The 26,681-nt window shown below is 59.4% G+C and overlaps 5 protein-coding genes across 9 annotated transcripts in view; 4 read left to right on the top strand and 1 right to left on the bottom strand.

Moving 5' to 3' along the window:
- NOTCH2 (notch receptor 2) overlaps positions 1-6,199 on the top strand; it is an 84,767-nt gene extending 78,568 nt beyond the window's left edge. For both annotated transcript variants that reach the window (XM_085586859.1, XM_021545971.4), the window contains exons 30-33: positions 474-775; positions 1,113-1,260; positions 1,508-1,605; positions 2,518-6,199. In XM_085586859.1, the coding sequence (XP_085442985.1) occupies positions 474-775; positions 1,113-1,260; positions 1,508-1,605; positions 2,518-3,858 (1,889 nt within the window). In that variant the 3' untranslated portion in view covers positions 3,859-6,199. The remainder of the gene's footprint in view (positions 1-473; positions 776-1,112; positions 1,261-1,507; positions 1,606-2,517) is intronic.
- A 2,875-nt stretch (positions 6,200-9,074) lies between these two features.
- On the top strand, positions 9,075-10,914 carry REG4 (regenerating family member 4). The gene is made up of 6 exons (XM_021545979.4): positions 9,075-9,192; positions 9,877-9,952; positions 10,071-10,168; positions 10,249-10,386; positions 10,466-10,571; positions 10,734-10,914. Exons 2-6 carry the CDS (start codon positions 9,889-9,891, stop codon positions 10,805-10,807), a joined length of 480 nt encoding a protein of 159 aa, XP_021401654.3. The 5' UTR covers positions 9,075-9,192; positions 9,877-9,888; the 3' UTR covers positions 10,808-10,914.
- An 855-nt stretch (positions 10,915-11,769) lies between these two features.
- Positions 11,770-15,265, top strand: HMGCS2 (3-hydroxy-3-methylglutaryl-CoA synthase 2). 2 transcript variants are annotated; one of them, XM_021545863.3, is made up of 9 exons: positions 11,770-12,001; positions 12,249-12,688; positions 12,951-13,076; positions 13,346-13,510; positions 13,581-13,749; positions 13,834-14,004; positions 14,524-14,630; positions 14,720-14,845; positions 14,926-15,265. In XM_021545863.3, the coding sequence occupies exons 1-9, from the start codon at positions 11,889-11,891 to the stop codon at positions 15,030-15,032; spliced, it is 1,524 nt and encodes a 507-aa protein (XP_021401538.1). In that variant the 5' UTR covers positions 11,770-11,888; the 3' UTR covers positions 15,033-15,265. The 2 variants fall into 2 exon arrangements, with proteins under 2 accessions (XP_021401538.1, XP_021401539.1); XM_021545864.3 differs by having other exon boundaries at positions 11,774-11,932.
- A 469-nt stretch (positions 15,266-15,734) lies between these two features.
- PHGDH (phosphoglycerate dehydrogenase) lies at positions 15,735-19,354 on the bottom strand. Its single transcript, XM_021545865.4, has 12 exons — positions 19,140-19,354; positions 18,739-18,890; positions 18,491-18,556; positions 18,361-18,415; positions 18,187-18,285; positions 17,951-18,083; positions 17,723-17,871; positions 17,348-17,500; positions 17,097-17,229; positions 16,762-16,889; positions 16,339-16,567; positions 15,735-16,033 (listed from the first exon to the last, which is right to left on the bottom strand). Exons 1-12 carry the CDS (start codon positions 19,275-19,277, stop codon positions 15,876-15,878), a joined length of 1,593 nt encoding a protein of 530 aa, XP_021401540.3. The 5' UTR covers positions 19,278-19,354; the 3' UTR covers positions 15,735-15,875.
- Positions 19,355-23,042: 3,688 nt separating this feature from the next.
- PDE4DIP (phosphodiesterase 4D interacting protein) overlaps positions 23,043-26,681 on the top strand; it is a 36,226-nt gene continuing 32,587 nt past the window's right edge. For 2 of the 3 annotated variants that reach the window (XM_085586868.1, XM_085586866.1), the window contains exon 1: positions 23,043-23,211. In XM_085586868.1, coding sequence (XP_085442994.1) covers positions 23,192-23,211 — 20 coding nt within the window. In that variant the 5' untranslated portion in view covers positions 23,043-23,191. The remainder of the gene's footprint in view (positions 23,212-26,681) is intronic. The other variant, XM_085586872.1, reaches the window with a different exon arrangement.

The raw sequence follows: 26,681 nt of genomic DNA, 5'->3' as shown, positions 1-26,681 counted from the left end.
GGCTTTTGTCTGCATTTCACTTTAGGTTAATATCTGAAGCAAACATCACCTATGACACCAATAATCAGTGGCTAGTTGTTGAATAATTTTTCCTTCAGCTGTTTCTTTTCCCCAGGGATGTGATTAGAACATCCGTATGAACAGTCACACTGCGTGGTCTAGTTACTTTGATTTTTCTAGCCTTTGCTTCTCTCAGCTAGCCTTTACTTTCTGTGGAAGTTTTATACTTCAGCAGCAAAGTTTTTTTTGTTTTATGATGATCTTAGTCTTTAGAGGAACAGCCAAAGTTCTGTTGGGTTTGCAGTAGGCTACTCATGCTTGGAAGGAAGACAGCTTCCTAACTCTGGGGCTTTAAGAAGAGGTCTGAGTTAAAGCAACTGGAGGGATTGTCTGTAGCTTGTGGGGGGAAGGGTTGTAGGAAGGTTTCCATGCCTTTTCCAGGTTTTACTGTATCCCCATCTCCCCCTCTGCAGATGGCTGCACTCCTCTGATGTTGGCATCTCTGCGTGCCGGCGGCTCCGACATCAGCGAGGATGACGAGGATGGGGAAGACTCCTCAGCAAACATCATCACGGATCTGATCTACCAGGGGGCCAACCTGCAGGCGCAGACAGACCGCACCGGGGAGATGGCTCTGCACCTGGCAGCCCGATACTCCAGAGCCGACGCTGCCAAGCGGCTCCTGGACGCCGGGGCGGATGCCAATGCTCGGGACAACATGGGACGGACCCCTCTGCACGCAGCCGTGGCTGCTGACGCCCAGGGGGTCTTCCAGGTATGGCCACTGGAGAGCTCTGGGTTTATACGAGCCTGTCCAAGCTGAGCTCTGTTCACTCACAGCCCTGCTCTCGTGCTTTCCACAGTGTGGTGGTGAGGCAGAGCTATTTTACATCCAGTTTCCTCGGGTATTCACAGCTTGAAGAACTCGGCATGCATGAATCATCTGGCATGTATTTATTTGATCTGTTTGTCCCCGTCACCTGCTTTCTGAGTCCTTGCATTTCAGTGCTCAGGCTGCTTTGTCATTGAAAAATTTCTCTTGAGATTCTGCCAGATCCTCGGTTTTGGTCTGTAGTGGCATTGAAAATAATCCATCTTCCCCTGTTGTCCAGATCCTGATTCGTAACAGAGTGACAGACTTGGATGCTCGGATGAATGATGGGACGACCCCGTTAATTCTGGCTGCACGTCTGGCTGTGGAAGGGATGGTGGCCGAGCTCATTAATTGCCAGGCTGATGTGAACGCCGTGGATGACCACGGTAATGTGAACACCATGTGCCAGGCTGAGCAAATATTTGCCATTGTGTGAGCAGGGAGGGGTGGGTTCTGCTCTCCCAAAGTGGAAGCTCCTCATGAATTCTGTAGCTAAATCACACACCGGGCTCTCCTGCAAAGTCCTCTAGTGGTAATAAACTACAGGCTGCTGCACAGTGGTTTGCTTAAACAATCCTGGAGAAGTAAAATAGCTCCTTGGTTTGTTACTGACATTGTTGTGTTTCCCTGCAGGTAAATCTGCTCTTCACTGGGCTGCTGCTGTTAACAATGTGGAAGCAACACTAGTACTGCTGAAAAATGGAGCCAACAGAGACATGCAGGATAACAAGGTACAGTGTGACAGTGCTCAGCAAGCCTGTGCTTCCTATCTCAAAGCATCTCCTCACTATTGCTAATGAACTAAATTCAGATTTTCTTAACTGGGTGCTCAGTGCAGGTCTTCCAAACCCAGACTGTGACTGGAGCTCTCCCCAAGTGCTGAGTGTCTTACAGGGTTTCTGATACGGGAGAGCAGTTCTCTTCCCTGTTTGGCCAAGTGCTGGGTATCAGTGCTGTACTGCTTTCCTTGCAGGGAAGGAATGCAAGACACAGTCAATGGTGTGTGAGAGCAGCAGGTGAAGTGCTGCTGCTGTCAAACAGCTGGATTCCAGTTAGCAGACAGAAAAATACCTGATGGCACAGCAGCAGTGGTGTCCTGTGACATTTCCAGGGATCTCAGTGCAGGGTGGAGATGGGGGACAAGCCCCTCTGTTTGACAGACTGTCAGCACTGTGCAGATGTTCTGTAGCTTCACTGTTAGTTTTTGCTGTGTCTTAGTCGTTGATTTATCTCCTCTGCCTAAAGCATCTTTTTCTGGATTATTATGTATGACTCAGTGGATTTTTAGAGCTACCAACAAGCTGTAGTTCCTTACTGAGCTGTTTTAGGCTTTTGTGCCTTTCCCTCATAGGAGGCAATAGGAGAAAGGCACCAGGTGCTTTCATGGTTCCTCCAAGGATCTAGGACAGAATAGTGCCCTTCCTGGTGGGAAAATTCAGCCTGCGCTCTGCTGCTGTGTATGAAATTATCTGTAATCTGCCTTTTTTAGTAGGCAGCTCTCAGGGTGGGTGGCTCTTGGAGACTGTTAATGTGACACTGCATTATACAGTGCTTGCCAGTCTGCCACACCATAAGGGATTATGAGTTGTAAGTCAGTCCGCCTACACCGAAGCTGCTAAAATATTTACTCTCTGTGTTTCCAGGAGGAGACTCCACTCTTCCTTGCTGCTCGGGAAGGCAGCTTTGAAGCAGCAAAAATCTTGCTGGATCATTTTGCCAACCGAGATATCACGGACCACATGGACCGGCTGCCCCGGGACGTGGCCCAGGACCGGATGCACCACGACATCGTGCAGCTCCTCAATGAGTACAATGTGGCCCACAGCCCTGCCGGGCACCCCGGGGCCATGCTGAACTCTGCCCTCTCCCCGGTCATCTGCGGCCCCAACAGGTCTTTCCTCAACCTGAAACACGCGTCACTAAGCAAGAAGTCACGAAAACCGAATGCCAAAGGCATGCCCACCAGCCTCACCAAAGATGCAAAGAGGAGAAGGAAGAAGTCCCTCAGTGAGGGCAAAGGGCAATTTTCAGAGAGCTCCGTGACCCTGTCACCGGTGGATTCCCTGGAGTCTCCCCATGCTTTTGTATCTGAACCAACCTCTTCTCCTGTGATGCCATCACCGGGGGTGCTGCACTCTTCGCCCAGCTCGCTGCTGACGGCTCCGTCGGTGCAGGCTGCGCACACCATGTCCTTCTCCAACCTCCACGAGATGCAGCCCCTGGGGCGTGGGTCCAGCACGGTGCTCCCATCCGTCAGCCAGCTGCTCTCGCAGCACAGAACCACCCCTCCCAACAGCGGGCTGGGCAGGCTGCGGCCAGGCAACGTCTCCAGCGAGTGGATGAACCGCATGGAGGTGAATGAGTCCCAGTACAACGAGATGTTTGGCATGGTGCCCCAGGTGATGCATTCCCACCCCAGCGTTTCTCAGCAGAGTGGCTTGGTTCAAGCAGATGCGAAGCACCTGGGGGTGTCCAGGGAGTCTTTGCCCCCCATCATGACCTTCCAGCTGGTTCCCAAGGGCAGCATAAGCCAGCAAGCACTGCCGCAGCAGGCCCAGTCAAACTGCGCTCAGAACATGGCTGGCCCTCTTAGCTCCATGTACCAGATCCCAGATCTAGCCCAGCTGCCCAGCGCCTCGTTCTCCATGGCTGCCATCCCTCAGCAGGACGGCCAGGTGGCTCAGACGGTCCTCCCGGCCTACCACCAGTTCCAGAGCTCGATGGGGAAGTACCCCACGCCTCCCTCCCAGCACAGCTGCTACTCCTCGGCCACAGAACGGACTCCTAGCCACAACCGGCACTTACAAGGGGAGCACCCGTACCTGACTCCGTCGCCCGAATCTCCGGACCAGTGGTCGAGCTCTTCCCCACACTCTGCCTCTGACTGGTCTGACGTGGCAGCCAGTCCCAGTAACAACCAGCGCGGGCCAGCAGCCGCCCACATGACGGAGCAGCAGCGGAACAACATGCAGGTGTACGCCTGAAGGCTGCCCACAGTGCAGCCCGACTAAAGCGGACTCCAGAACTCATGAAGGTCTTCCAGGATGGAAATGAAGAACCATTTTAGTATCCAAGAGTCTTAATGAGCCCGGGATGTTCTTTCGTTGGAGGGACTGTGGTCGCTGTAGACTTGTATGCTTTCATGCTAAATGGAGAACTGTAGAAGCTGGTGATGGAGAAGACCAGCTGGGTCACTTCTGACCAACTGGACATGACTGCTGTCTCTACTGGATTCTCCAGTCTGCTTTTAAACACGTTCCACCGTTGCTTTGGGGAGACAGCTCTTCAGCTTAATATATTTTGTCATTTCTCCAGAAATTTAGCCAAAACCAGCTTTGTATCCTTATTTTGTTACTCCTCCTGTTACCCACGTAACCTCTCTCTGAAGCACCTTCTACTAGTTCTCCTCGAGTTCAAGTTGCCTTGTCTTGACACAGCTCAGAGCTGCACCCACGTTCCTAGCCCTGCTCCTTCCCTTGTCCACTCTTGCTCAGCAAGCGAGCTGGACCTCCCAAAACACCTGCAGGTCAAGTGACTTCTCCTGTCACGCAGCTTCACCCTTTCCTCTTTGGGAGTCTTTGCCTTGTAGAGACCCACTAACACCTCTTAGTGTTCTCACTGCCTGCTCCCCAGGTATTATGAGATTATATATGCATATAGTCTTTTTAGGTTGGTTGTTTTGTTATTTTCCCTTCCCAAAAATGCTGGTCTGACCTGGTCTTCCAACCACGGTGACCCGTGGACCCATCTCTTCCCCGAGACACCCCTGACCATTTTGACACACTACCCTCCCCGTGCCCCTATCCTGCCAGGAGTGTCCGTGACTGCCTCCATGGGCTCCCATGCCAGAAGAGATGCACTGCAACTGATACAGGCCTTTTGGGATGAGCAGGAGTTTCAAAACCTGGTAACACGAGCTCCCAGCGTTCTTGCACAGTAGTCCCTTCCCCTCCATCCAAGGGTGGCTGTGTGTCCTGTCCTCCAGATACCATATGCTGCCTCTTTATGGTGTTATCAGTAAGTGTCAAAAGTGGTTACATGTTTGCGGTGTGTGTCCTTCTGCGTCAGGAACGACATCCAGCCCTTTGAAGAGTGTCCCTTTTGCTGCAGCGCCAAGTCAGAGCTGCCTCGTCTTCCCCCCCAGCGCACGGAGGCCGCAGCACTGCCTGCCCAGCCGGCCTCCAGCAGCACGGGCGGCGTGCCAGGAGCTGGGCTGTGGCAGCAGACCAAACAGCTCAGAAACCATTGCCTCCTGCGGCTTGGTGCACAGGTTTGGGGCTGTCCCCTGCTCTCAGCTCCAGCCTGAGTGGGACCTCCCAGCCGAGGTGGCCGCGCGCTCTGTGGGACAGTGCGGCCGCTCGCGGTGCGGCTGCCCCGATAGTTTTGGAGCTGTGGAAGCCAGCTGTCATGACCTTAGGCAAACAGCCGCTCCTTCTGCTTTGTCCGCAAGAGCAGCGCTTCTGCCAAGGGCTCCAGACCTCCAGCAGCCCAAGTGAACACCTGTGGGGATGGTTTGCTCCTGCCTCTCCAGGGGAGTGCTGCAGACACGTCTTCCAAAGAGCTCGGGGTGCCGGCTGCTGCCAAAGGACTGAAGGCCGCTCCCCTGCGAGCAGGCCGTCCAACACCCTACCGTGTACAGTATTGTCTCTGCTGTTCCTGTCCATTCTAATCAAGAGTCAAAGTTGCTTTTCTTTTTTTTTTTTTTTTTTCCCAATTCCACTCAATGGTACATGAAGGCAGGGCCTCAGGAGGAGCTGGTTCCCGGGGCTGTCACTTTGGGCTGAAGTTTTTAGTTCTGTGTGAAGTTGGTGCTTTTCACGGCGCACACGGCGTTCCCCGGCACGCTCGCTGCAGCGCGGCCGCGGGAGCTCAGCTGTAGCTGACTCAGACCTCGGGGGGTCTGGGCTCTGTCCAGGTACATGTTTCACTGCAGATAATGAAGTGTTGCTACATGGATGCTCAAGAAACAAAGGGCTTTTGCTCATTAGCTCCAAATAACCAAGTGCCTTTCTATATATGTGGCTACCTTTTACAAGATGAGTGTTTTCTGTGGAATGAAGCCAGTTCCGTGCCTGGCTTGTTAATACGATGGCCCTCTGCCTTTCTTTTCTTTTTTTTTTTTTAACTACTTGTAAAGATAATATCTCCTTAAGGTGGTATTTTATCTCGTAAGTTGTAGAGTAACCATTCACAAGCGCATTTTCCTATATTAATAATGGAAAATATTTGCTTATTTTTACATTTTTTATAAAAGTCTTTTATGAAAATAGTTGCTGCCAAATGTATAAGCAATTTTTATCCCCAGAATAAAAAGTATGTGCCCAGTGTCTGTGTGCTGCTGTTTTCATTTTGTTTTCCTGGCTGCCTGTGACACAGCCACTGGCTTATAAATGAATCAGGGGTGCTCTGTCTCAGCACCACGTGAACCCCACCTCTTAGCTCCACCCAAGGGAGCTGGAAGAAGCCTGGTGTGGGTGTAGCAGATGGATTTTGGATCTCTTTGTTAGCTGAGAAGGGGGCAGAAACCAGCAGGCAAGCAGCTGGGCATACTGGGAATGATGGGGAGGGACTGGGGTGGGTCCTTTCCTGGGCACTTTGGGTGAGAGCTCTTGCTTGCCTGGGGGAGCCAGGGAAGGCTTTTAGGCAGGTGGTGAGTGAGTGTGGGAGAGGCAGTGCGCAGTGGGGCTGAGGAATCACTCTCAGGTCCTGCTTGCTTCCCTTGGCTGTTTCCTGTCCTTCCACTAGGGAAGAGGACCCTCATCCACCCTGGAGCTGGGGCTGCCTCCCTGGCTTTGTCTTAGCAGTTGATGCATGGAATCCTTAAGGTTGGAACAGCCCCCTAAAATCATCGAGTCCAACCTTTAACCTGGCACTGCTGTGTTCATCCCTTAACCACATCCCCAAATGGCACATACAGATGTTTTTGTAACATTCCAGGGATGGTGATTCCACATCCTTCTGAGCAGCCTTGATCCAATGCCTAACTGCCCTTTCATTGACAAAATTTTCCCTCGTGTCCTATCTAAACCTCCCCTGGTGCAATTTGAATTTCATCTCATCCTGTTGCTTCTTACCTGGGAGAAGAGACCAACCCCCACCTGTCTACTGCCTCCCTTCAGGTTGTTGTAGAGAGTCACAGAGTCCCCCCTGAGCCTCCATTTCTCCAGACTAAGAAGATGTGTGATTCTCCAGCCTCTGAAACAGGGAACCACCACTCCTCTGGGCTGGTCTCAGGCTTGAAGAGTTTGACTTGGGCAATCAGAAAACAAGCTGTCAGCAGCTGCTGAGCTGTGTTTGGAGCACAGAGGTGCCACTGAAGCCTTGGGCTCCACCGGTGCTCACCTGGCTGTTCTCCAGCTCTTGCTGTGGACTCAGATGGAGCCAGTAGCTGAATTACGATGCTGAGCTGGGGGTAAAGTTGCTGGGGGTATTTTAAGGGTTTAATATTCAAACAGTGCAGCTCCTTTATCTCCTGGTAGAGCCAGCTGGGTGAGTCCAAACCTCCGGGAAGCATTCACCCATGTTCTCCCACAGCTTGCACATCTGTGCCAAAGTTTAGTAAGCTCTGTTGAGCCCCGGGCACAGCAGCATGGAGCTCACTGGTGCTCAGGCTGAGACTTGAAGCTGTGTCTCCTCGGGGCTGCTCCTCCCCAGCCTGGGATGGCCAGGGGCTTGTGGAAACTTGCTGTGTTGTATCCAAACTGAACCATCCAGGCAGGGAGCTGCTCCATTCCTTATCTAACAGAGGAGTACTGGAGGAGCCTCAGGTTCTTTGGGGGAGCTTTTTCATTCTTTTTTCGCAAATCAAGGGTGGAGTCCTGTTTTCTGGGGAGTTGCTATGTTTGCAGGGTTTTGCCATTGATCAGCTGATGTCTGGCAGGTTGTTTCTTTCAGAACTGATAGGAGGCAGCAGCTGTGTTTGAACACGAGGTTTCACCCCTTGGATCCCAGAGGATGCCTAGCAAGCAGCAGCAGCTCTGTCCCACCGTGTGAGTGAAGGAGAGAGGTCTGATCCTCCTCCCTGCCCAGGGCAGAAGCCAGACCTGCCTCTGCACGCCGGCAGCGAGCTGCTCCCTGTGGGTGTAGCAGCGTTCACCGGCTGCACGTTTCAGCAAATGCTGCTGCAGAGAGCCCACGGCAGATCCCATGGCTTGAGCCTAACAGCAAGCTCTCCATGTGGGGGGAAGCTGGGATCCTCTGCAGGTAGCTGGATCCTCTGCAGGTAGCTGCCTCCGGGGTCACACTAATGCTGGCGAGCACCAGGCCCTCAAGGGCCGCTCCTTTCCTTCCCACCAGCCTCCACCAAGAGTTTTGGGGAGGGAGAGCCAGGCGTAGGCTGGAGCTGGTGGAAGCAGGATGATCTTTCAAAGCTGCTCTGGTCCATCAGGAGCCAGTGAAGTGACGCTGCAGAGCAGCGTGGTGGCAGCAGGAGCGTGGAGCATGGAGAACTCCAGCTGCCTCCCCCAGGTGCAGAGGGGCGAGGAGCAAGGACCATGGCAGAGAAGGCTGTGCCAGACCTTGCCAAAGGGCTCCAGCTGCTGGGACCGGGAGCTCAGCCCTGTGGCAGCAACCTCCCCGGGCTGGGGCTGCAGGGAGCCGCCTGGGGCAGGGGCAGAGGGGGGCTGCTGCTGCGGGAGCTGCCCCTTCCTCCCGGAGGGACAGAGTGACGAAGGCTTGTGTCACGGCCGGGCCCCAGGGCCGGGCATCCTCCCCGCTATCTGGCGGCATCGCCAGCCCCCGGCTGCAGGCTGTTTGCACATCCCGGCGTCCCGCATCCTGCTCGCAGACATCACCGGCAGTTCAAACAAGGGCGGTGTGTGGTGACGCATGGCACAGCCGGGTCCATCCCTTGGCTGGGGACAGGGGCAGTGCCAGGCGGGTCGGACCCATGGCCCGGCCGCTGGTCGCAGGGATGTCCTGGCCGGGATCGGGGACTCACCCCCGGGGCTCACCCGCGCCAACCCCCGGGCAATCCAGGGCTGGCCCAGCGGGCATCCTTGCCAGGTGCCAGGCTGCTCTGGATTGGAAGATTATATCTGTATCGCGGGAGCAATTAATGATGATTGCAGGGGGTTTATTGACCAACTAGGACAGGTTCTTCCTGTCTGTTTATGGAGACATGCAAACTGAAGATCTGGGCAATTTTCCAGCAAAGTGAGGGGGGTGGAGGGGGGTCAGCAGTAAGACTTTTATGGTGAGAATCACCTGAGGAGGGCAAACAGATGCTGGTGAGCACCAGGCTATAAAGGGCAGCTCCTCTCCTCTTCTGTCCCGGTGACCGCGACCAGCCACTATTTCTCACCATCTCCAGACAACAGGTGAGGAAGAGGACTCTGACAAAGCAGCTGGGGCCTCGGGATGCTCAGAGCTGGCCCACGGGCAAACAGGAGCTGGTCCCTCTCCTCGGCAGCCCCGGGGCTGAGCTCTGCCCTCGCTGGATGGGGCAGGCTGTGATGCTGCATTTTTCAGCCCTGCATTGACTTCTGTCGCTGCTTCTTTGATGGGAAGATGAGCTGAATTTGCAAATCGGCTCCAGTGCCCAGGGATTAGCCCAGATAAAAGGGAACTGCGCTGATGTGGCGGATTTGCCTCCCCAGCCTGGGCAGCGCTACGAGCTCGGGGTGTGAAAACGCCGCCGTGCACGCAGTGCCTGCAGCCCCACCTGTGCCATTGCCTCGCTGGGGTCCTCCGACCTGTGTCCCCAGAGAGCAGCTTGGCTCTCCCGAATGCCTCCTGCCGAGTCTGGGACTGGTGAGGCCAGGACAATCTGCTGCCAGTGTGGGCTGGAGACTCCAAGCCATGCCTGTGGCACGGGGTGCAGGCCTGGGGCAGTGACCTGTGCCGGGGGGCAGACAGGGAGCCACAGCCTGTCACCTCCTCCAGGCGGCTCAGAGGGGCCAGGCTCAGCCCACAGCCGGGCAGGCTTGCACTTTCTGGGCACAGATAGTAGGGACTTCCTCTGTCCCCAAGGGACCTTGTGTGACCCTCCCGAACCTTTATAGGAAGCAAGGAGGATGGCGGCATCAGCCAGACTCGCCCTCCTGCTGCTGGGCTGTGTGGGGCTCCTGCGGCCAGTCGGTGAGTGCCACGGCTCGCAGGGCAACTGCTTTTGTAGCTGGGCCAGGAGGGAGCCACGCTCTTCTCCAGGCAGTGATGCCGCCTGTCCTCATGCCTGCCCACCGCTCTCCCCAAACAGACGGCAGGTTCATAAACTACTGCCCCGATGGCTGGTCCTACTACAAGCTCAGCTGCTTCAACTATTTCCCCGTGCCCCGGACCTGGGACGAGGCTGAGGTAAGCCCACAGAGGTATACAGGGGAACAGAGACCCCTCGTCTCCCTGAGGCGCCCTGGCACTGACACCTCTCCCTGCAGAGTTGGTGCCAGGACGTCCAGAAAGGCGCCCACCTGGCCTGGGTGGAGGATGCCCGCGAGGCAGCCACCCTGCAGAGAACCATCTCCTACTACCAGCGTGTGCAGCCCGTCTGGATTGGACTCCGAAAGAGTAAAGAGGTGAGGTGTGGGTAGCAGGGGTGATGGGGGGCTGGGGGACAGCAGGGCCATGCCTCTGACCCCCCCTCGCCCTGCACAGAGCCAGGCCTGGCAGTGGACGAGTGGGACGGACTACAGTGCCACCAGCGAGATGCCTGGGAACGGTGCCCACGGGGGGAGCTGCGCCGTGCTGACCCATCAGAGCGGTGAGTGCCCGCTCCCCGCACCACCTCCCGCGCCCGGGCTCGGCCGGCACTGCCCTGCCTCCGTCCTCCTGCAGGTCCCGTCCCCTTGCAGGGTTGCGGTGGGCACAGCTGGTGCCCGTCCTCGCCGTGCCCCCGCCAGCCCCCTGCCTGTCTCTCCCGCAGGCTTCTCCGCGTGGTCCGATGCCGACTGCTCCGGGAAGCATCACTACATCTGCAAGTTCTACCCCTTGCACTGAGCACGGCCCTGGCCCGTGGGGGACCCCGCGCCGGCGGCGTTCCTCCCGTGCCACCTCCGCGTCTCTCCCCGCAACTCCTATAAATACATCTTATAAAAGAAGAAGCCTGCAAGTGCTGTGTGAGCTTGGTGCTGGTACAAAGCCTTGGGCTGGTCCGTGAGAGATACAGGCTCTGCCTCGTCTCCCCGAGCTTCCCGGCTTCCAAAGGCCTCTGTGCTGCCGGTGCGGGCAGAGCTGTTTGGGGATGAGTCCCCAGGAACTGCGGGGACTGTCGCTCTCCTGGCTGAGCACTTGGGTTTGCTCATACCAGCCCTCGGGTGCCAAACACCACAGGCGTCCCTGGGGAGCAGGCGGGGGGACAGGAGTGTCCCCAGAGTGCAGACAGGGAGACCTGGGACACAGGTGTGGGTGGGGACGGGATCTGCCGCGGGTGGGTGTGCAGGACTGGGGACAGCTGGTCCCCCAGGTGCAGACAGAGCCACAGGGATCCGCGGGCTGCAACACAGACCCATGGCCATGCTGACAGCAGCACCGGGACCAAAGGTCCCTTTAGTGTCACTGTAATCTGTTAAGCCACAAACATCACGTGGCTGTTTGCTCTGCTGCTTTGAAGATGTCTCTGCCCCCACCCAGCCCATGGGGTTCTCACCCCCCGGAGCTGCGGCACGTGTCAGGCGCGGACTGCGCCCGGCAGCGCGGCTGCTGCCGGCCCTGCGCCCCGCCCGGGCCCGGGGCAGCCGCGCGGTGACCGCGGCCGTGCCGGCGAGCCTGGCCCCGGAGCTGCCGGGGCTGCGGGACAGCCCGTCCCGCTGCTCAGCCCCGGCTCCGGCTCCGTCTGCCCGGGTTTTGGGGCACACAAGACGAAGACACCTCGCAAGCTCCCCCCTCCGAAGCCGCTCTTCCCCTGCTGTGTTGGCTGGCGCTCCGTGACCTTTGAGCGCCAGGGTCCGGCAGGCTGATAAAGGCCGGGAGGGCTGTGCCGAGCTGCCCACGCAGTTTATAAAAGCACTACGCAAGGCCCATCCCGCTGTCCGTCTGTCCGGCCGGCCGTCCCTTCGTCCGCACAGTGGCCGGGGTGAAGATGCTGCGCTTGGTCGGGCGCGCCGCGCGCTGCTGGGGCGCAAGGTGGGCACTGCCGGGGCCGGAGCGAGCACCCCGGGGTGCCCAGCACCCCGCGGCTTGGCAGAGGGCATGGTGAGCACCCACATGGAGCGGGGGGGCTGGAGACATAACCAGGGTAGGGCTGGGGAGCTGGCTGAGCTCTGAAACCTTGCTGGGGAAGGGGAGCCTCTCCCTCCTCCCTGCAGCACTGCCAGGCACAAGGAGCTACCAGGGATTTGGGGTGCTCCCAGCCTGGGCTGCTCGCTGGTGGCATCTCCACGGGGCCACCCTCTGTGCCCAAGGCTGCCATGGGATTGTTGCCGCTCGCTCTGTCCCACAGCCTCTCCAGTGCTGCTGGGACTGGCACCTGGCCCAAGGACGTGGGCATCCTGGCCCTGGAGGTGTACTTCCCTGCCCAGTATGTGGATCAGGAGGAGCTGGAGCGGTTTGATGGCGTGGAGGCGGGCAAGTACACACGGGGCCTGGGCCAGAAGCAGATGGGCTTCTGTGCCGCCCACGAGGACATCAACTCCCTGTGCCTGACCGTGGTGCAGCGGCTGGTGGAGCGCGGGCGCCTCTCCTGGGATGCCATCGGCCGCCTGGAGGTGGGCACCGAGACAGTCATCGACAAATCCAAGGCCGTCAAGACCGTCCTCATGCAACTTTTCCATGACTCTGGCAACACTGATGTGGAGGGCATCGACACCACCAATGCCTGCTATGGGGGCACGGCCTCGCTCTTCAACGCAGCCGCCTGGGTGGAGTCCAGTGCCTGGGATGGTGAGTACAGGCAGGGACCATGCTGTGGGGCTGGATAATGGGTGGGTGCTGCTGGGACAGGGGAAGGAGGCAGGAGGTGGCCTGAAACCCAAAGATGCTCCAACTGCAAATGGAGCCATTGTGCCTCCAGGCTCTCTGTCACCCCTGGTTCTTGCCCATTTTGGTGCAACACCTGGCAGCATGGAGATGGGAACACACGAGGGCCGTGGGATGGAGGCTTCCACCCATTGGTGGCCCTGCCACTGCCTCTGTCCTCCCCCAGGTCGCTACGCCGTGGTGGTGTGTGGGGACATCGCTGTCTACGCCACGGGGAACGCGCGGCCCACGGGCGGTGCCGGTGCCATCGCCATGCTGGTGGGACCCAACGCCCCGCTGGTGCTGGAGAGAGGTCGGTGCCGTGAGGCCCTGGGGGTGGCGAGCTGATGGGTGCCGTCCCTGGGGGCCATGCATCCATGCCCCAGCCCTGGGCAGAGCTGCTCAGCCAGACCCTGCTGGCTACTCCAGCATGCTGGATAGCCACATCCCTGTGGGCACTGTGGAGGGCTCAGGGAGGCTGCTGGATTCCAAGGGTGGCACGGCAGGCAGCACCCCTGGGTGTTTGCCACCGGGTGGGACCTCCCAGTGCCGTCTGACAGCTGGCTCTCCCTGTGCCCCCAGGCCTGCGTGGGACCCACATGGAGCACGCCTATGACTTCTACAAGCCGAATCTGTCCTCTGAATACCCGGTGGTGGACGGGCAGCTCTCCATCCAGTGCTACCTGCGGGCACTGGACCGCTGCTACGCTGTGTACCGACGGAAGGCGCAGGCCCAGTGGCAGCAGGGTGAGTGGCAGCACCTCTGAGGTGCCCAGCACAGCCCCTTGGATACTGATGGCCCCGTGTTGCCTCCCAGCTGGCATCCAGAGGCCCTTCACCCTCGATGACTTCAAGTACATCATCTTCCACTCGCCCTTCTGCAAGCTGGTGCAGAAGTCGGTGGGACGGCTGCTGCTGAATGACTTCTTGGCCTCCCCCAACCCCGACACAGCCTCCGGTCTCTACAAGGGGCTGCAGTCCTTCCGGTGGGTGCTTGTGCTGTGTCCTCATCCCGCAGCCCAGCCACGGATGTGCTGGTCTGGGGTTCCAGCTGGTCTCTCTCTGGGCAGCGGTGTGAAGCTGGAGGACACCTACACCAGCAAGGAGGTGGAGAAGGCATTCCAGGCAGCCAGCCAGGACATCTTCAACCAGAAGACCAAGCCCTCCCTGCTCCTCTCTTCCCGCAATGGCAACATGTACACGCCATCCATGTATGGCTGCCTGGCCTCCCTCCTGTCCCAGTGAGTCCCCCAAAACACTGACTTGGGGAGAGGGAAGAGCTAATTTTGGGGAGGGCACTCCCTTGGCTGGATAGAGGGGCAGAACTCATCTCCCAGTCCTCATCTCCCTGTGCCTCAACAGGACCTGATCATTTCATTGCACACAACCCTCAGTGTGGATGCATCCTGCTCCAGACCATCTCCCTGCCAGACTTTTCATCCCAGCTTGCTGGAGTTGGGCCAGTACATAAAGCCCTTCTCTCATCACCAGGAGGATGAAAACCCTTGTTGTCATGCCCAGTAGAATGAGTGACCCCATGGGAAAGGAGTCATGGGAACAGACAGGCTCTGAGAGGAACAAAAGCCTTGTCCTGGGGCTCCCTGGCACCACTGCACTCCAGGGCTACACTCCCTCAGAAATATGGCCCCAAGGCTCTGCCTGCCTACAAAGGCGGCAGCCCCCTACACTGCCCCCACAGCCCTGCATCCCCATCCCCCCTCAGCCCAAATGTCCTGTAACCCCCTCACCTCTCTCTTCAGGTGCTCAGCACGGGACCTGGCCGGCTCCCGGATCGGTGCCTTCTCCTACGGCTCGGGGCTGGCTGCCAGCATGTTCTCCTTCCGCGTCTCGCAGGATGCGGCCCCAGGTGGGCCCCAGGGGAGAGAGGGACTGGGAAGGGAGGGCAGCGCGGGGCTGTCAGTGCTGCCCTCTCACGTGTGGGGTGCCCCTTGCCAGGCTCACCCCTGGACAAGCTGGTCTCCAGCCTGGCTGACCTGCCCGCTCGCCTGGACGCCCGCAAGCGCGTGGCCCCACAGGACTTCGCCGAGATCATGAAGCGACGGGAGGAAACCCATCACTTGGGTGAGTGGGGCTGGGGGGAACTGAGCCTCCCCTCTTGGGACCCCACAGCACCCCGGAGCATCACTGCCCTCTCCCCGCAGCCGACCACGCTCCCCACGGCTCCCAGGCGGATCTCTTCCCCGGAACCTGGTACCTGACCCGGGTGGATTCCAAGTACCGCCGCGAATATGCCAGGAAGCCCATCTAGAGTGGGATCACCAGAGTGGTGAGCCCTGGGGAGGGGGATGCTCTCTTTCCTGCTGTCATCCCTGTTCATTCCCCACATCCGGGGCTGGCCTGTGTGGGAAAGTTTCCTTTGTACGGGTGGGGAATGGCCAGCAATGGCTCAGGCCCCAGAGCTGTTGGAGATGGCAGCGTCTTCTGCAAACACCTGGGCAGTGCAGGGGAATAAATGGGAGGGGGCAGCAGCCCGGCTCTGGCTCCTGGTCTTGAACGGTCTCCTCCAGCCCCAGGTCCCTCCCAGTTAACAACTACCAATCTGGATCACAGCTGCTTATGGGATTTATTCCATGGCCACTTGCCCTGCTAGACATGGGAGTAGGCCCTGACAGTCTGGGGGACTCAAGTAAGCCTCAGCCTCCAGTCGCCAGTTTACTGGGGCAAGATGGCATTTTCCCCATGATGTCATTAAATTGAAATATCCTCATGGTAAAACCTGTGGGCAGGAGGGCACAGGCAACACGATGGCTCATGGGGGTTCTCGTGCCCCTTGCAGTGCTGCTCTCTGGTCCATGTCCTGTTGTGGGACTGTGGCCAGACAGGACCTCAGCAGCACAGGAACCTTTGCACCCTTCAGCAAACAGCAGCAGGGCCAGGGAGCAGCAGGGGCAGGAGGGAGCGGGTTTGGGGTTGAGGACAAAGGACCACACAGACAAGGCACCACATGCTCTCTCCTTCTAGACCCTTTATTGAACGTGGGCCACCCCAAACCTAGTGTGGGGGTCAGGGATGACCATGTGCAATGATTCCCCAGCTGGGGGAGGGTCCAGATACTGTGGCCGTGGGGAGAGTCCTTGTCAGCAGTTGGGGTCTATGGCAGGTGGAGCTGGAAGATTTCTGTGACGCTTGGCTTTAGCTCGCTGAGGTTGGACAGGGGGGCTGAGAGCCCCACGACACTCCACTGCTCCCCTGCCACCGTGCTGGAGCTGTGGTAGGACAGGAGCTGGGCCCCTGCCTTGCTCAGCAGCCCTGGAGAGGAGCACAGGAATTAGGGACCACATGCTGCCCACTGGCCCATCGCCCAGCAGGGAGCTGAGCCTCTGCTTGCCCCAACCCCCCACTCAGAGGTCCATTTCTTCTTCCACCTCAAGTCCTTTGCTCAGCATCACTCAACCCCCTACCCAAACCCCCCATCCATCCATCCATCCATCCATCCATCCATCCATCCATCCATCCATCCAGGCAGCATCTGCTGCAGCAGGGGCTCAGCCCTAGCTCGGGTGCAGGGGTTCCCCAGGCTGTCCCTGCAGCTCAGGGCTGACACAGGGCCTCACCGGTCAGCGTGGCCAGAGCACTGGTGTCAGAGGCTTTGGCTCTGTAGATAAGGAGAGGGCCAGACAGAGGGGCTGGCAGCTTGAAGGTGGCCCCGTTGATCTGCCGCAGGACCGGGGTGCTGCCCTGCACCGTCCCCGTCACCTGGTGTGGGGTGCCCTGCAGGGACACTTGCACCAGGCCGGTGCTGCTGTCGGGCTCGGGGGTCACATCGCTGTGGGTGGTTGTGACCTGCAGAGAGACACGGACACTCAGTGCCCAGGTCCTGCGTGGGGCTGGGGCGGGGCAGGGATGTCCTCGGAAGCACTCCAGGGAACACCCAGCATCAATGCTGCATTAGCAGCAGGGTAGGCTGTCTCCAGGCTCATGCTTTTTGGTGGGGAAGGCACACCAGGCTGGGGTGCAGAGCCTGGGTGTCCACGCACCTTCAGCCCAGCCTCCTGGGCCAGCAGTGTGGCGTTAACCAGGGTCACTTCCTTCTGTGTCCCTCCAGCCAGCATGCCCGCAGCCACAGCAGGCGTCAGGTAGCTCCCAGCCTCCTTCAGGGGTGTCCCTGGGGTGCAGGGAGGAGGTGTGCATGAGCCAGCAGCAGAGAGGTCAGGCCCGCAGTGGAGTGGCCAGCCTGGGGCTGGTCCTTCCACCCACCCAATCCATCCATCCATCCTTCCCTGCACACTCTAGGACTCCAATCCCACTGCTAACCACCCTCCTGTCTGTCTGTTCTCCTGCCTGCCCATTGGGGTCCCACACCCAGGCTCACCTAGGGTGCAGACCTGCACGCTGCCCTGCACTTGCTTGCCCGCTGTGCACAGCACTGTGCCCAGGGCCTTGCCCAGGTTGATCCAGGGCTTGGTCTGGGGTGCAAAAGCCTTGCTGAGAGCCTGCCCATTAACCTGCAGGAGAGAGTGAGTGGTGAGAGCCTGCCAGGATCCCCCATGGAGCATTGCTCCCAGTGCACCCATGGGTCACAGCTGGGGTAACTGAGGAGGTCAGGTGCGGCAGGGGACTCACTACGCCGGTCAGCCCCTTCCCCGTGGCCATGTCCACAATCTGCATGGCGATTTCCTTGCCACAGCGGCTCTGTGCCTCCCGTGTGCTGGCACCCAGATGTGGGCAGGAGATGACATTGGGATGGTTCACCAGGTCACGGTCTTTTGGGGGCTCCTGCAGACACAGTTCCATCCTGCCATTAGCTTCCAGCACCTACCTGGGAGCTCGGAGGGAGCAGGGGGCATTTACCCCACCTCCTTTGCAAGGAGAGAAGCTGAGGGCTGCTCCTGGTCCCAGCCCCACAGGGTTTGCAAGGCTGCCCTGCCCTGGTTTGGGCAAAATTAAGGCAGTGCTGAGAGAAAGCCAAGTTCGGGGGGTCCCCACAGCCCCACTCACCTGTGTGAAGACATCAAGGGCAGCCCCACCACACTGCCCCGACTGCAGCGCCCGCAGCAGCGCGCCCTCATCCACGATGCCACCACGGGCACAGTTCACCACCTGCACGCCACGGCGGCACTTGGCAAAGGTGCTGTCATTCAGGAGCCCTGCGAAAGGAGGGCTGTGAGCACGAGGGGGCTGCCCCAGCTCCCCCCAAACCTCCCTGTGACCGTGCCCGCTCCATACCCGTGGTGGAGGGCAGCAGCGGCGTGTGCACCGTGATGAAGTCGCAGCGGGGCCAGATCTGCTCCAGCGGCAGCTGCTCCACACCAAAGGTGGCTGAGACATCAGGGGTGATGATGGGATCGTAGCCGATGGTCTGAGGCAGAGCGGGCGCTCACTCGTACAGCCTGGCACAGTGGCTCTGGCCAGGTCAGGAAGGTCTATGCTCCCCATCGCTCCTCCCTGCCCTGTCTCCTCACCTTCATGCCAAAAGCCTGCATACGAATGGCCACCTCCCTGCCGATGCGTCCCAGCCCCAGCACGCCCAGCGTCTTCCCGTTCAGCTCCATGCCCATGTACTGGGGAGTACAGGGAGAGTGAGTGAGCACGCCCCACACAGACACCCCACCCAGAGGTGCTTCACTGCCTCCTACCTTCTTACGGTCCCACTTGCCCTCCTTCATGGAGGCAGCTGCCTGCGGGATCTGCCTGAAAAGGAGGCTGTGGTCAGTGCGGGGCAGGGCGCTGTAGGGCACACCTGCCTGCATCCTGCCTTGTGCTCACCTGGCCAGGCACAGGATCATCCCGCAGGTGAGCTCGGCGGCGCTGAGGCTGTTCCCAGTGGGTGTGCTGGGGATGGAGAGTGGTGTCACTGGTGTGTGTCCCCCGGGCTGACAGGAATCTGTGCCTCATAAGGACGGAGGCACACAAGGTGGTGCCAGGGGCACCATGGGTGGGGAGGGCACCCTATTGAAGTCTCCCCGGCCTCCCCAGGAACACGGGCACGGATGTCCCCACACTCCTGCTCTTACTTCATCACCAAGACGCCTTTCCTGGTGGCTGCCTCCACGTCCACATTGTCCACACCGGTGCCGGCTCTGCCCACCACCTGCAGCCTCTCTGCCGCCTCCAGAACCTCGGCCGTGACTTTGGTGGCCGAGCGGACGATGAGCCCATCGCAGTCCTAAGGGGTGACAGACACCGCGAATGGGACCAGGATCGGGGTCGGTGGCCCCGGATGAGTGACGGGACGGGGACAGCCGCTGCCGGGGTCCGGGACCTGCCGTGCGAAACCGGCCGGGCTCTTGCATCAGACGGGAGGCGGGGACCGGTCGAAGGGGTCCGCTGCCACCCGGGACCGCCGGGCTGCAGCTCTGCCCACCCACCCATGCGCTCACCCACCCACCCACGCGTGGGTGCAGCCCTGCCTCACCCGGATCTCCCGCAGCAGCTCCTCCTTGCTCAGCCCGGGCTTCTCTGTCACCCGGAGCCCGCCGGCCTGCAGGATCTCCCGGCAGCAGGGGTCCAGGCTTTCGCTGATCAGCACTTTGTGCAGCTTGCCCAGTGCCATGGCGGGAGCGGGCCCGGCGGGACGGGGACGGACGGGACGGGACGGGGGTGGCGGCTCCCTCCGCACGCCGCCGAGAGGCTGCTGCTGCCCCTCCGCCGCGCTAAAAGGGCTGCGAGCGGTGCACGTTTTTCGGGCTCATTGGGTCTCCATAATCCCACCTCCTTCCCCTCCCCGCCCCAGCCCCCCCTCATCGCCCCCGCCCCCGGGGGGAGGGAGGGAGGAGGCGAGAGGTGCGGGGCCAGGTCTGGGCCGGGCCCCCCAGCAGCCCCAGAGAAAAGAAAGGAGGTGCCCTGCCAGGACCCCGTGGGTCGGGGAGCCACGAAAACCGGGGCCAGCCTGTCCCGAGCCTGCGCACCACGTCCGTGCCTCAGTTTCTTCGTCCCGCATATGACAGCTCAGTAGGGCAGGAGGGGGGCGGCAGTGGCAGCCACGATGGCGCGGGTGGCTCCCCACAAAGCTGGGGGTACCGCTGGCAGGGAGCAGCCCAGTCCATGGCGAACCCAGACATGCCGTCTCCAGCTCGCCCAGGAATGGGGATTCCCCAGACGCTCAAAGAGAGGCAGTGTCGCGGCCCCTGCCCACCCCCGACTTTGTGTCTGTTGTTGAGCAATGCCCCTGATAAGGTGCCGGGGACGCAGGCCCAGCCCTGGCCCCTGGCTCCCAATGCCGTGGGGTGCATGGGAGCCACCCAGCAAACGCCCTCCATGCGGCAAGAGCCAGGTGACTGCGTCCAGTGACCTCGCAGTGGGAAGTGCTGGCCCTGAGACACGATGGTGAGGGGTCCGGGACACAGGACATGAGGATGGCAAGGGATGCGGCCAGATCTTCACAGGCCACCTGGACCAGACACACCCCAGATCCTGCCCATGGGGAGCAGGCCCTGCCTTCCACCACTTTCCACGCATGGGGGGTGGGCAAAACCCACCCTGTGCTCCCAAGCCAGGTCCTAATGGGATTGGGCCCGTCCGCAGGCTCTGCGTACCCGGGCAGCAGGTCTGGACCAAAGCGCCCTGTGTGAGACCTGGGTGGCCCTGGGGGCTGTTAAACCAAGCAGAGCCCAAGTTGCGGACCTGCCCTAGCAGACAGGAGGTGGCCAGAATAAGAGGGCTGTCCTCGCCACAGGCAGCGCCGCCGAGGTGGGGGAGCCCAGCGCGATGTACAGGCTGGAGCTGTGCACAGCCCGGCACCGCCCACCGCCGCTGCTGCCCCGCGGCCGCGCCAGGGAACAACCGTGACGCCAGAGCGGGGAAAGTCCAGGGCGGCCGGCGCGGGGTGAGAGGTGCGGTCAAGGGCAGCGGCTGGTGAAATCTGCAGCGACCCCGAAAGGCCCCTCGGCAGGGAACTGTGACCCGGGCACCGCCACAGGGCAGCCTCGCCACCGCCTCCCGCGTGGCGTGGGCTGGGGACACCCGTCCTGCGGGACCTGCTGGGGCTGGGACCGGCCCGCGGCCCCGCAGCCCTTGGCACAGCCGGGCGCCAGCCTCTGCTCGAGCCATCGGGACCTTGCTCCAGGTGCCCGGAGGACACACCAGGACCTGCCATCCCGGCGCCCTGCTCCCCGTGCGAGCACCGCCCGGGCTTGCCCTGGGCCTCGGTGGCTGCTCTCCCACGCCCGTGGCACGTTTGTGCGGAGGACACGCGTGGCCGAGCCACCGCTGCCCGCGGCAGCGCATCTGCCGGCTTTTCCCGGCCAGCTGGTGCCCTCTCCTGGGGATCGCGGCCGGAGGCACGGCCCCGCGGCACCCGGGCCTCGCCGCGGGCCTGCCGGGACACGGGCAGTGCTGGCGGGGTGGCTGTGCCGTGTCCCCCAATGCCTGGTCCCCAGGAGAGCCAGATGGAGGGCACCCAAAGGCTGGAGGGGACCCAAAGGTGGCAGGGCCAGCGGGATGGGTGCCGGGGGACTGGGGCTGTGGTGGCTGATGAGTCACAATGGGGATGAAGTGGGGAGGACAGGGGGGCCCAACACCCCTCTGCTGACCCCATTTGTACCAGGTGTTGTGTTTAGAATAAGAAATTTGGCAGAAAATAAACCCACCCGTGTTCCAACTGCTCTTCACAGATCAGAGGGCTGGGGACAGCTGAGCTGAATTTCTGAGTATAACCAATTTGGCACTATAGGTCTGGCCGTGTTCAGCAGGAAATTCCATGAGTGCAGCTTCACAAATAGTGCAGCTTATTAATTCAACACCATAGGTTTGGTCACATTCCATAAAAACCTTCTTAATCACAGATTCATGAATAGAGCAGTATATGGGAGCAGCAGAAATACTGATTCAGAATTGCTGGTGATAAACTCACCAACTGCAATAGAATTTTAACTGTAACAATAAAGTCCTGTGATGATAATAACAATTGTATGCAGAAACTTACCACGAAGGTGTCACCACTAGGGAGGAGGGAGAGGAAAGTAGCCCGTTCTGTCTCCTAGGTATTTTTGGGTCTTCCTCCTAATCAGGTAAAATTCCTACCCTCCTTATATCCAGCCCAAACTTCTTTCCTTACTCCTCTGCTATGTAGAGCACAATGAAGTGGTGAGTATGAAGCTACAGACATGGCACCATGTACTAAGTACATGTACATGTATTAAGCTTATAAGCATATGCAGAGGGTGTGTGTTAATATTCAAATGGCCCTTAATCAGACAAAAGTTACTTTTTTTTGTGTCCTCCAAATTTCTGGTCATATGACTTTGATCCATTTGTCAGAGCCAAAGCAGAATCACCCCATCACAACAGGACCTCCTTCTTCTTTCTTGCCACTCTCCATCCACACAGGTAACACAGAGGGTATGAGAGGAGCCCTGGGCCCTCGCCTGGCTCCTTGGTCATCATTCCACACAAGGGCAGACTCTGCTTGGTGGCAGGTGGGTGGCCATGGGGGACAGCTGGTTGAAGGGCTGTGGCAGTGCAGGACAGAGGAGAATGGGGCCAAACAACAGGGAATTAGGGGGAGAGTCCCTGCAGAGAGAATGGGGCCAGGGGAGGAGTCAGGGGCAGTGCTGGAATTGGGATGTCCAGCAGGTAAAGGAGTTGCGGCTGCCAAAGGGGACTGGGGTTACTGGAGCTGCATGGGGAATGGCAAAGAAGAGGAAAGGGGTGGGGGAGATTGGGGGTGTTTGGTTGGGATGGTGGGTGTTCAAGGGGATTTATGAGGATCAAGGGCTCTAGGAACGTCCCAGTGGAGGACTGGGAAGTCATGGAAATTTAGAAAGCAAGTGAGGGTGTTGAGGGACTGGAACAGTACCCGGGGACTCATGGGGCTCTGGGGTGGCAAAGGGAATTGGGGATGTCATATTTGGATGACTGGGCAGGAAACTGGGGCGTCAGGATGGATGTTTGAGGGTGCCATGGGGTATCTTGGCTAATCGGGTGTCTTTTGGGGAGACCATGAATTTGGAAGAAGGATTGAGAGGGAAGAGGAAGGGATCATGGATTGTTCCTGGGAGACTGAACTGTGAGGAAGGATTTGGGCTCAGTCCAGAGGGACTGGGTGGAGTGGGGAATTGGGGTGAGGGGGTGCATGTGTCAGCGGGGACAGGATGGTGCCTGGGTGAGGGGTGGCTGGAGAGGTTAAGGGTGGATGGACAGAGGGATCAGGGAGAAGGCAGAGGGAGACAGGGCGAGGCAGAGGGAAGATGCAGGGTCAGAGGAATGGATGGAGGGAGGGAAGGAAGGATGCGGGGTCAGAAGGAGGAAGGGAGGAGGAGGAGCAGGAGGGGGAGCAGAAGCGGGCGGAGCCGGCCGGTGCCGCAGAACCGCCTCCCCGGCGCACGCTGGGCCGGCTCGGCAGCGCCTGCGAGGAGCTGGCAGCCCGGCCCGGTGTCCCGGTGGCCGGCCCGGTGCTGGCCGGCCCGGTGCCGCCGGTGCGTGGGCCGGTGCCGCCCGGCCCGGTGCGGCGGAGCCCGGCGGGGCAGGATGCGAGCCCCGAGGCGGAGGTGAGGAGCGTGTCCGTGGCATCCGCGGGTGAGCGTGTCCGGGGTGATGCGGGTCGGGATGTCCGCGTGTCCCGAGCATGCGGGGGCTGCGTCGGCCCACGCGGGGCTCTGGTGATGCCGCGACAGGTTGCGGCCCAGGAGCCCCCCGGCATCGCTGCCGCCGGGATGCGGGCGGGATCAGAGCGTGCCCCCTCGGCGCTGTGCAGGGCCGGACGCCCCCTGCCCCAAGCCCCATTCCCTCGGGTTGTGGATGTCCCTTCCCGCTGCTGGGGTCCCGCGGGTTGGGACTAGTGGCGGGGCTTTGGGACCCCGGGTTGGTGGCGCTCTGGGCCCTGCACCAGGCAAGCCCAAGAGAACTCGGGAGCCGCTGGTGTGCCGAAATGGACCAGGAGTCCCTTGTCCAGCACTGGGGACTGGTGTTCGCTGCCCTGTGCCATGGGGACCTCTGGGTGTCGGGGCAATGTGTGTGTGCGCCAGATGAGAGGACAGGAGTTGTAGGGTGCTGTAGGATCCTGGGCTGATGCCTGCACCATCACTAAGCTCTCCTCGGTGTGCTGGGCATGCGAGGTTTGCTGGGAGATGCTGGGCCAAGCACAGCTCTGAAGGAAAGGCTTCAGGGTGCTGGTACTGGTGCGAGGAGCTTGGCTTGCCCCATCTCCCCAGCCCCGTTTTCACGGCTCTTGGCCCGGTTGTGGCCGTGGCCGATTCCGCATTTGTGCCGGCGGCTCTGCAGGGCTGCTGGGCCCCGGGGGCTGTGCCGGTGCCACGCCGGGGCCGCCCGGCCGGAGCCGCAGCTCCCCCGCCGGCCGTGCTCAGCGCAGACCTTGTGCCGTGCCCCGGGCGCAGCTCGGCGGGTCCCGGCCGTGCCGTGCGCTCCGTGCTGCGCCCGCACGCTCAGGCAGCCGCCGTGTTCGGGGACGGCTGTCCCCGCTCCACCTCCTCCGTGGTGGCACTCCGCCCCTGCTGAGACATTTGTGCCAACGAGTCAGCAGGGAGCTGGATGTGCCGCGCTCGGCATCTGAGCCGCCACGCTCTCCCTGGCCTTTCCCGGCCCTTGCCACAGCCCCTCTGCCAGCCTGGAGCTACTGGCAGGCAGTGGCTGCTGCTGAGCCCGGGGCTGGGGCCTGCCTCCATCCCTCCATCCATCCCTCTGTCCATCTGTCTGCCCGCAGGAGGTGATCCAGCAGCAGCAGGAGGTGAGTTGCTGTTGCTGTCTTCTAGTGCTTTGGGAATGCTTTATCCCAGGATGGGCAGCAGCCACTCTCACACAACCCATGTGCCCCCAGCCTGGCTGCCAGCCCTTCGTCGTCCCCTCTTCCCGATCCCGATGGCACCCCGGGGTGCCAGTGCTGAGGAGTGGCTGCAGTGGCCCTGGTGTGATGCCGTGGAGATGCTGTGAGTCAGTGAGTGCTCTGAGTCAGGGCCGCGTGGTGCCCCTTGTGCCAGGGCTCGGAGGTACCTGGGGGTGGGTGGGCAGTGCTGCCCAGTGAGTGGGGGGCCCCAGGGCTGAGCCCTCCTCGTTCTCTGCTGTGCCGGCAGCTCTGCTCCGTGCTCCAGGCTGGCATGAAAGGGCTCTTGTCCTCCTGCAGCCCCAGCAGCACAGCAGTGGCCTCCCCTTCACAGCAAACAAATTCCCAGTGTTGGGCACAGAGGCAGGGAGGGGGAAGCCCCCCAGCCAGCCAGGGCTGTGGCAGAGCCCTGGGCTCCTGCTGGCCCAGCATTCCCATGGCAGGCATGGGGCTGCCATTCTGGCTGTGTGGGGGTGGGCTTTGGGAAAGGGAGCACTTGGCTCATTCACCCCAGAGCCCACAGGCGGCCACTGCCCTGGGATGGCCCTGTCTCAAGGGTAGCCCTGAGCAGTAGCATTTTTTTTTCCCAGGCATAATGTTATTTTTGGGTTGTTAAGACAACTGCCAGCGTCCCAGTCTGAAGCATTGTAACCAGCACAGGATGGCCTGGTATCAGTCAGTTGGGTATTCCCCCGAATATTCTCACTCTGTCCTTTCCTTTGTTCTTTCCTTATCTGTTCTGCTTGTGTCACTGCCCCACCAGGGACAGCAAGCCCTTGTCTAGATAGCAATATCTTGTTCCAGTGTCATTGAAAGAGTGGCAGCTAATGTCTAGTGTTGTCTCTGTCTCTTCCAGCCTGTTTTGACACAGATTAAAAAGGGAACTGTGTACACTGAACCCCTATTCTCCATCAATATATGTAGTATATATTTATGGTATGTGGTACCATAGGTATATGGGATCCAGATGATGGCACAACCTCAGTTCTCTTAATAATAATTCTGAAGTTCCCAGAACTTGCTGTCACTCCTTTATGTTAGGTAGCTTCTGTCCATGTTCTGTTTTTTCTGGGTTTGCAGGAGTACAGAGGTGGCTTCTTTAATCTAATAGACTCACAGAAACTTAACCTCCTGCTTGGGCCCCTGATGCTGGGATGTAGGACTGCTCAAGGCTCCCATTTTCCCTTGTGGGCAAAACCACAAAGGGCACCCAAAAGGGTATTCTCCAATCAAATTGATTACAGGGATGGAGCACCTCCATAAGGGAATTTGAGAGAATTCTCTTTATGAGACAATTTGGCTTCTTCAGCCTGGAAAAGAGAAGGCTTCAGGAGCACCTAATTGTGGCTTTCCAGTACCTGAAGGGAGATCACAAGAAAGATGGAGACTTTTTACAAGAGCGTGTAGTGACAGGATGAGGGGGATGGCTTCAAACTGACAGGGGTTAGGTTTGAATTGGATAGTAGGAAAAAAAATCTTTACTGTGAGGGTGATGAGACCTGGCCCAGGTTGCCCAGAGAAGCTGTGGATGTCCCACTGCCAGAAGTGTTCAAGGTCGGGCTTGATGGGGCCCTGAGAAGCATTGGCTAGTGAAGATGTTCCTGCCCAGGGGTTTGGAAGGAGATGATATTTGAAATTCCATCCAAACCAGGCCATTGGGATGATTCAATGATGATGATGATATCATTGATCTACTAATAAATTGTAACCTTTGTTGGGTCACAGCTGTGGCTAAGACTTTTTCCAGGGCTTTATGAGCAATAGTGGGACAGTGTTTATACCCCTGGAGCAACCTATTAAAAATATGCTTCACTCCCTTTCAGGTGAAGGTGAATGAAGCCTTGTTGTGTTCCTGGAGTAGAATCACAAAACACATATCTTTTACATCCAGGGTTGCCATCCATGAGTGGGGCACTCCCTGAAGTTGAGTTACCAGTTCCTTGATATTTGGCACAGCAGTAGTTAAAGGCTTGGCATTAGCATTGGCATCTCTCTTTTCTCCAAATCTGGTCCCACTCTGTGCCAGTAATCAACAGGTAACTGCCATCTCCGTTCCAGGTTTTGGCCAAACTGGTGAATTACACGGGGTGAAAGTTTGGCAAATTATCAGTCGGTGAATTACATGGGGAGTGGGCTCTGGAGCAGATTTGTGTATTTCCAAGCCAGGTGTAACTTCAGGAG

This window comes from Lonchura striata, chromosome 8 (assembly GCF_050655825.1).
Source record: "Lonchura striata isolate lonStrDom1 chromosome 8, ASM5065582v1, whole genome shotgun sequence".
Taxonomy (NCBI): Eukaryota; Metazoa; Chordata; class Aves; order Passeriformes; family Estrildidae; genus Lonchura; species Lonchura striata.
The sequence above is the reverse complement of the archived record's forward strand: the minus strand, read 5'-3'. Positions and strand labels throughout refer to the sequence as shown.

What these genes read in the sequence shown, in the direction of transcription:
- HMGCS2 (XM_021545863.3), top strand. Translation starts at nt 11,889, where the DNA reads ATGCTGCGCTTGGTCGGGCGCGCCGCGCGCTGCTGGGGCGCAAGGTGG. An exon ending in GCAGGCCCAGTGGCAGCAGG is followed by an intron (nt 13,511 to 13,580) that starts GTGAGTGGCAGC and finishes GTTGCCTCCCAG; the next exon opens with CTGGCATCCAGAGGCCCTTC. An exon ending in GGAGGAAACCCATCACTTGG is followed by an intron (nt 14,846 to 14,925) that starts GTGAGTGGGGCT and finishes CTCTCCCCGCAG; the next exon opens with CCGACCACGCTCCCCACGGC.
- PHGDH (XM_021545865.4), bottom strand. Translation starts at nt 19,277, where the DNA reads ATGGCACTGGGCAAGCTGCACAAAGTGCTGATCAGCGAAAGCCTGGAC. An exon ending in AGCTGCTGCGGGAGATCCGG is followed by an intron (nt 18,891 to 19,139) that starts GTGAGGCAGGGC and finishes GTCACCCCTTAG; the next exon opens with GACTGCGATGGGCTCATCGT. An exon ending in GCAAGTGGGACCGTAAGAAG is followed by an intron (nt 18,286 to 18,360) that starts GTAGGAGGCAGT and finishes TGTACTCCCCAG; the next exon opens with TACATGGGCATGGAGCTGAA.
- REG4 (XM_021545979.4), top strand. Translation starts at nt 9,889, where the DNA reads ATGGCGGCATCAGCCAGACTCGCCCTCCTGCTGCTGGGCTGTGTGGGG. An exon ending in GGGGCTCCTGCGGCCAGTCG is followed by an intron (nt 9,953 to 10,070) that starts GTGAGTGCCACG and finishes CTCCCCAAACAG; the next exon opens with ACGGCAGGTTCATAAACTAC. An exon ending in CGTGCTGACCCATCAGAGCG is followed by an intron (nt 10,572 to 10,733) that starts GTGAGTGCCCGC and finishes TCTCTCCCGCAG; the next exon opens with GCTTCTCCGCGTGGTCCGAT.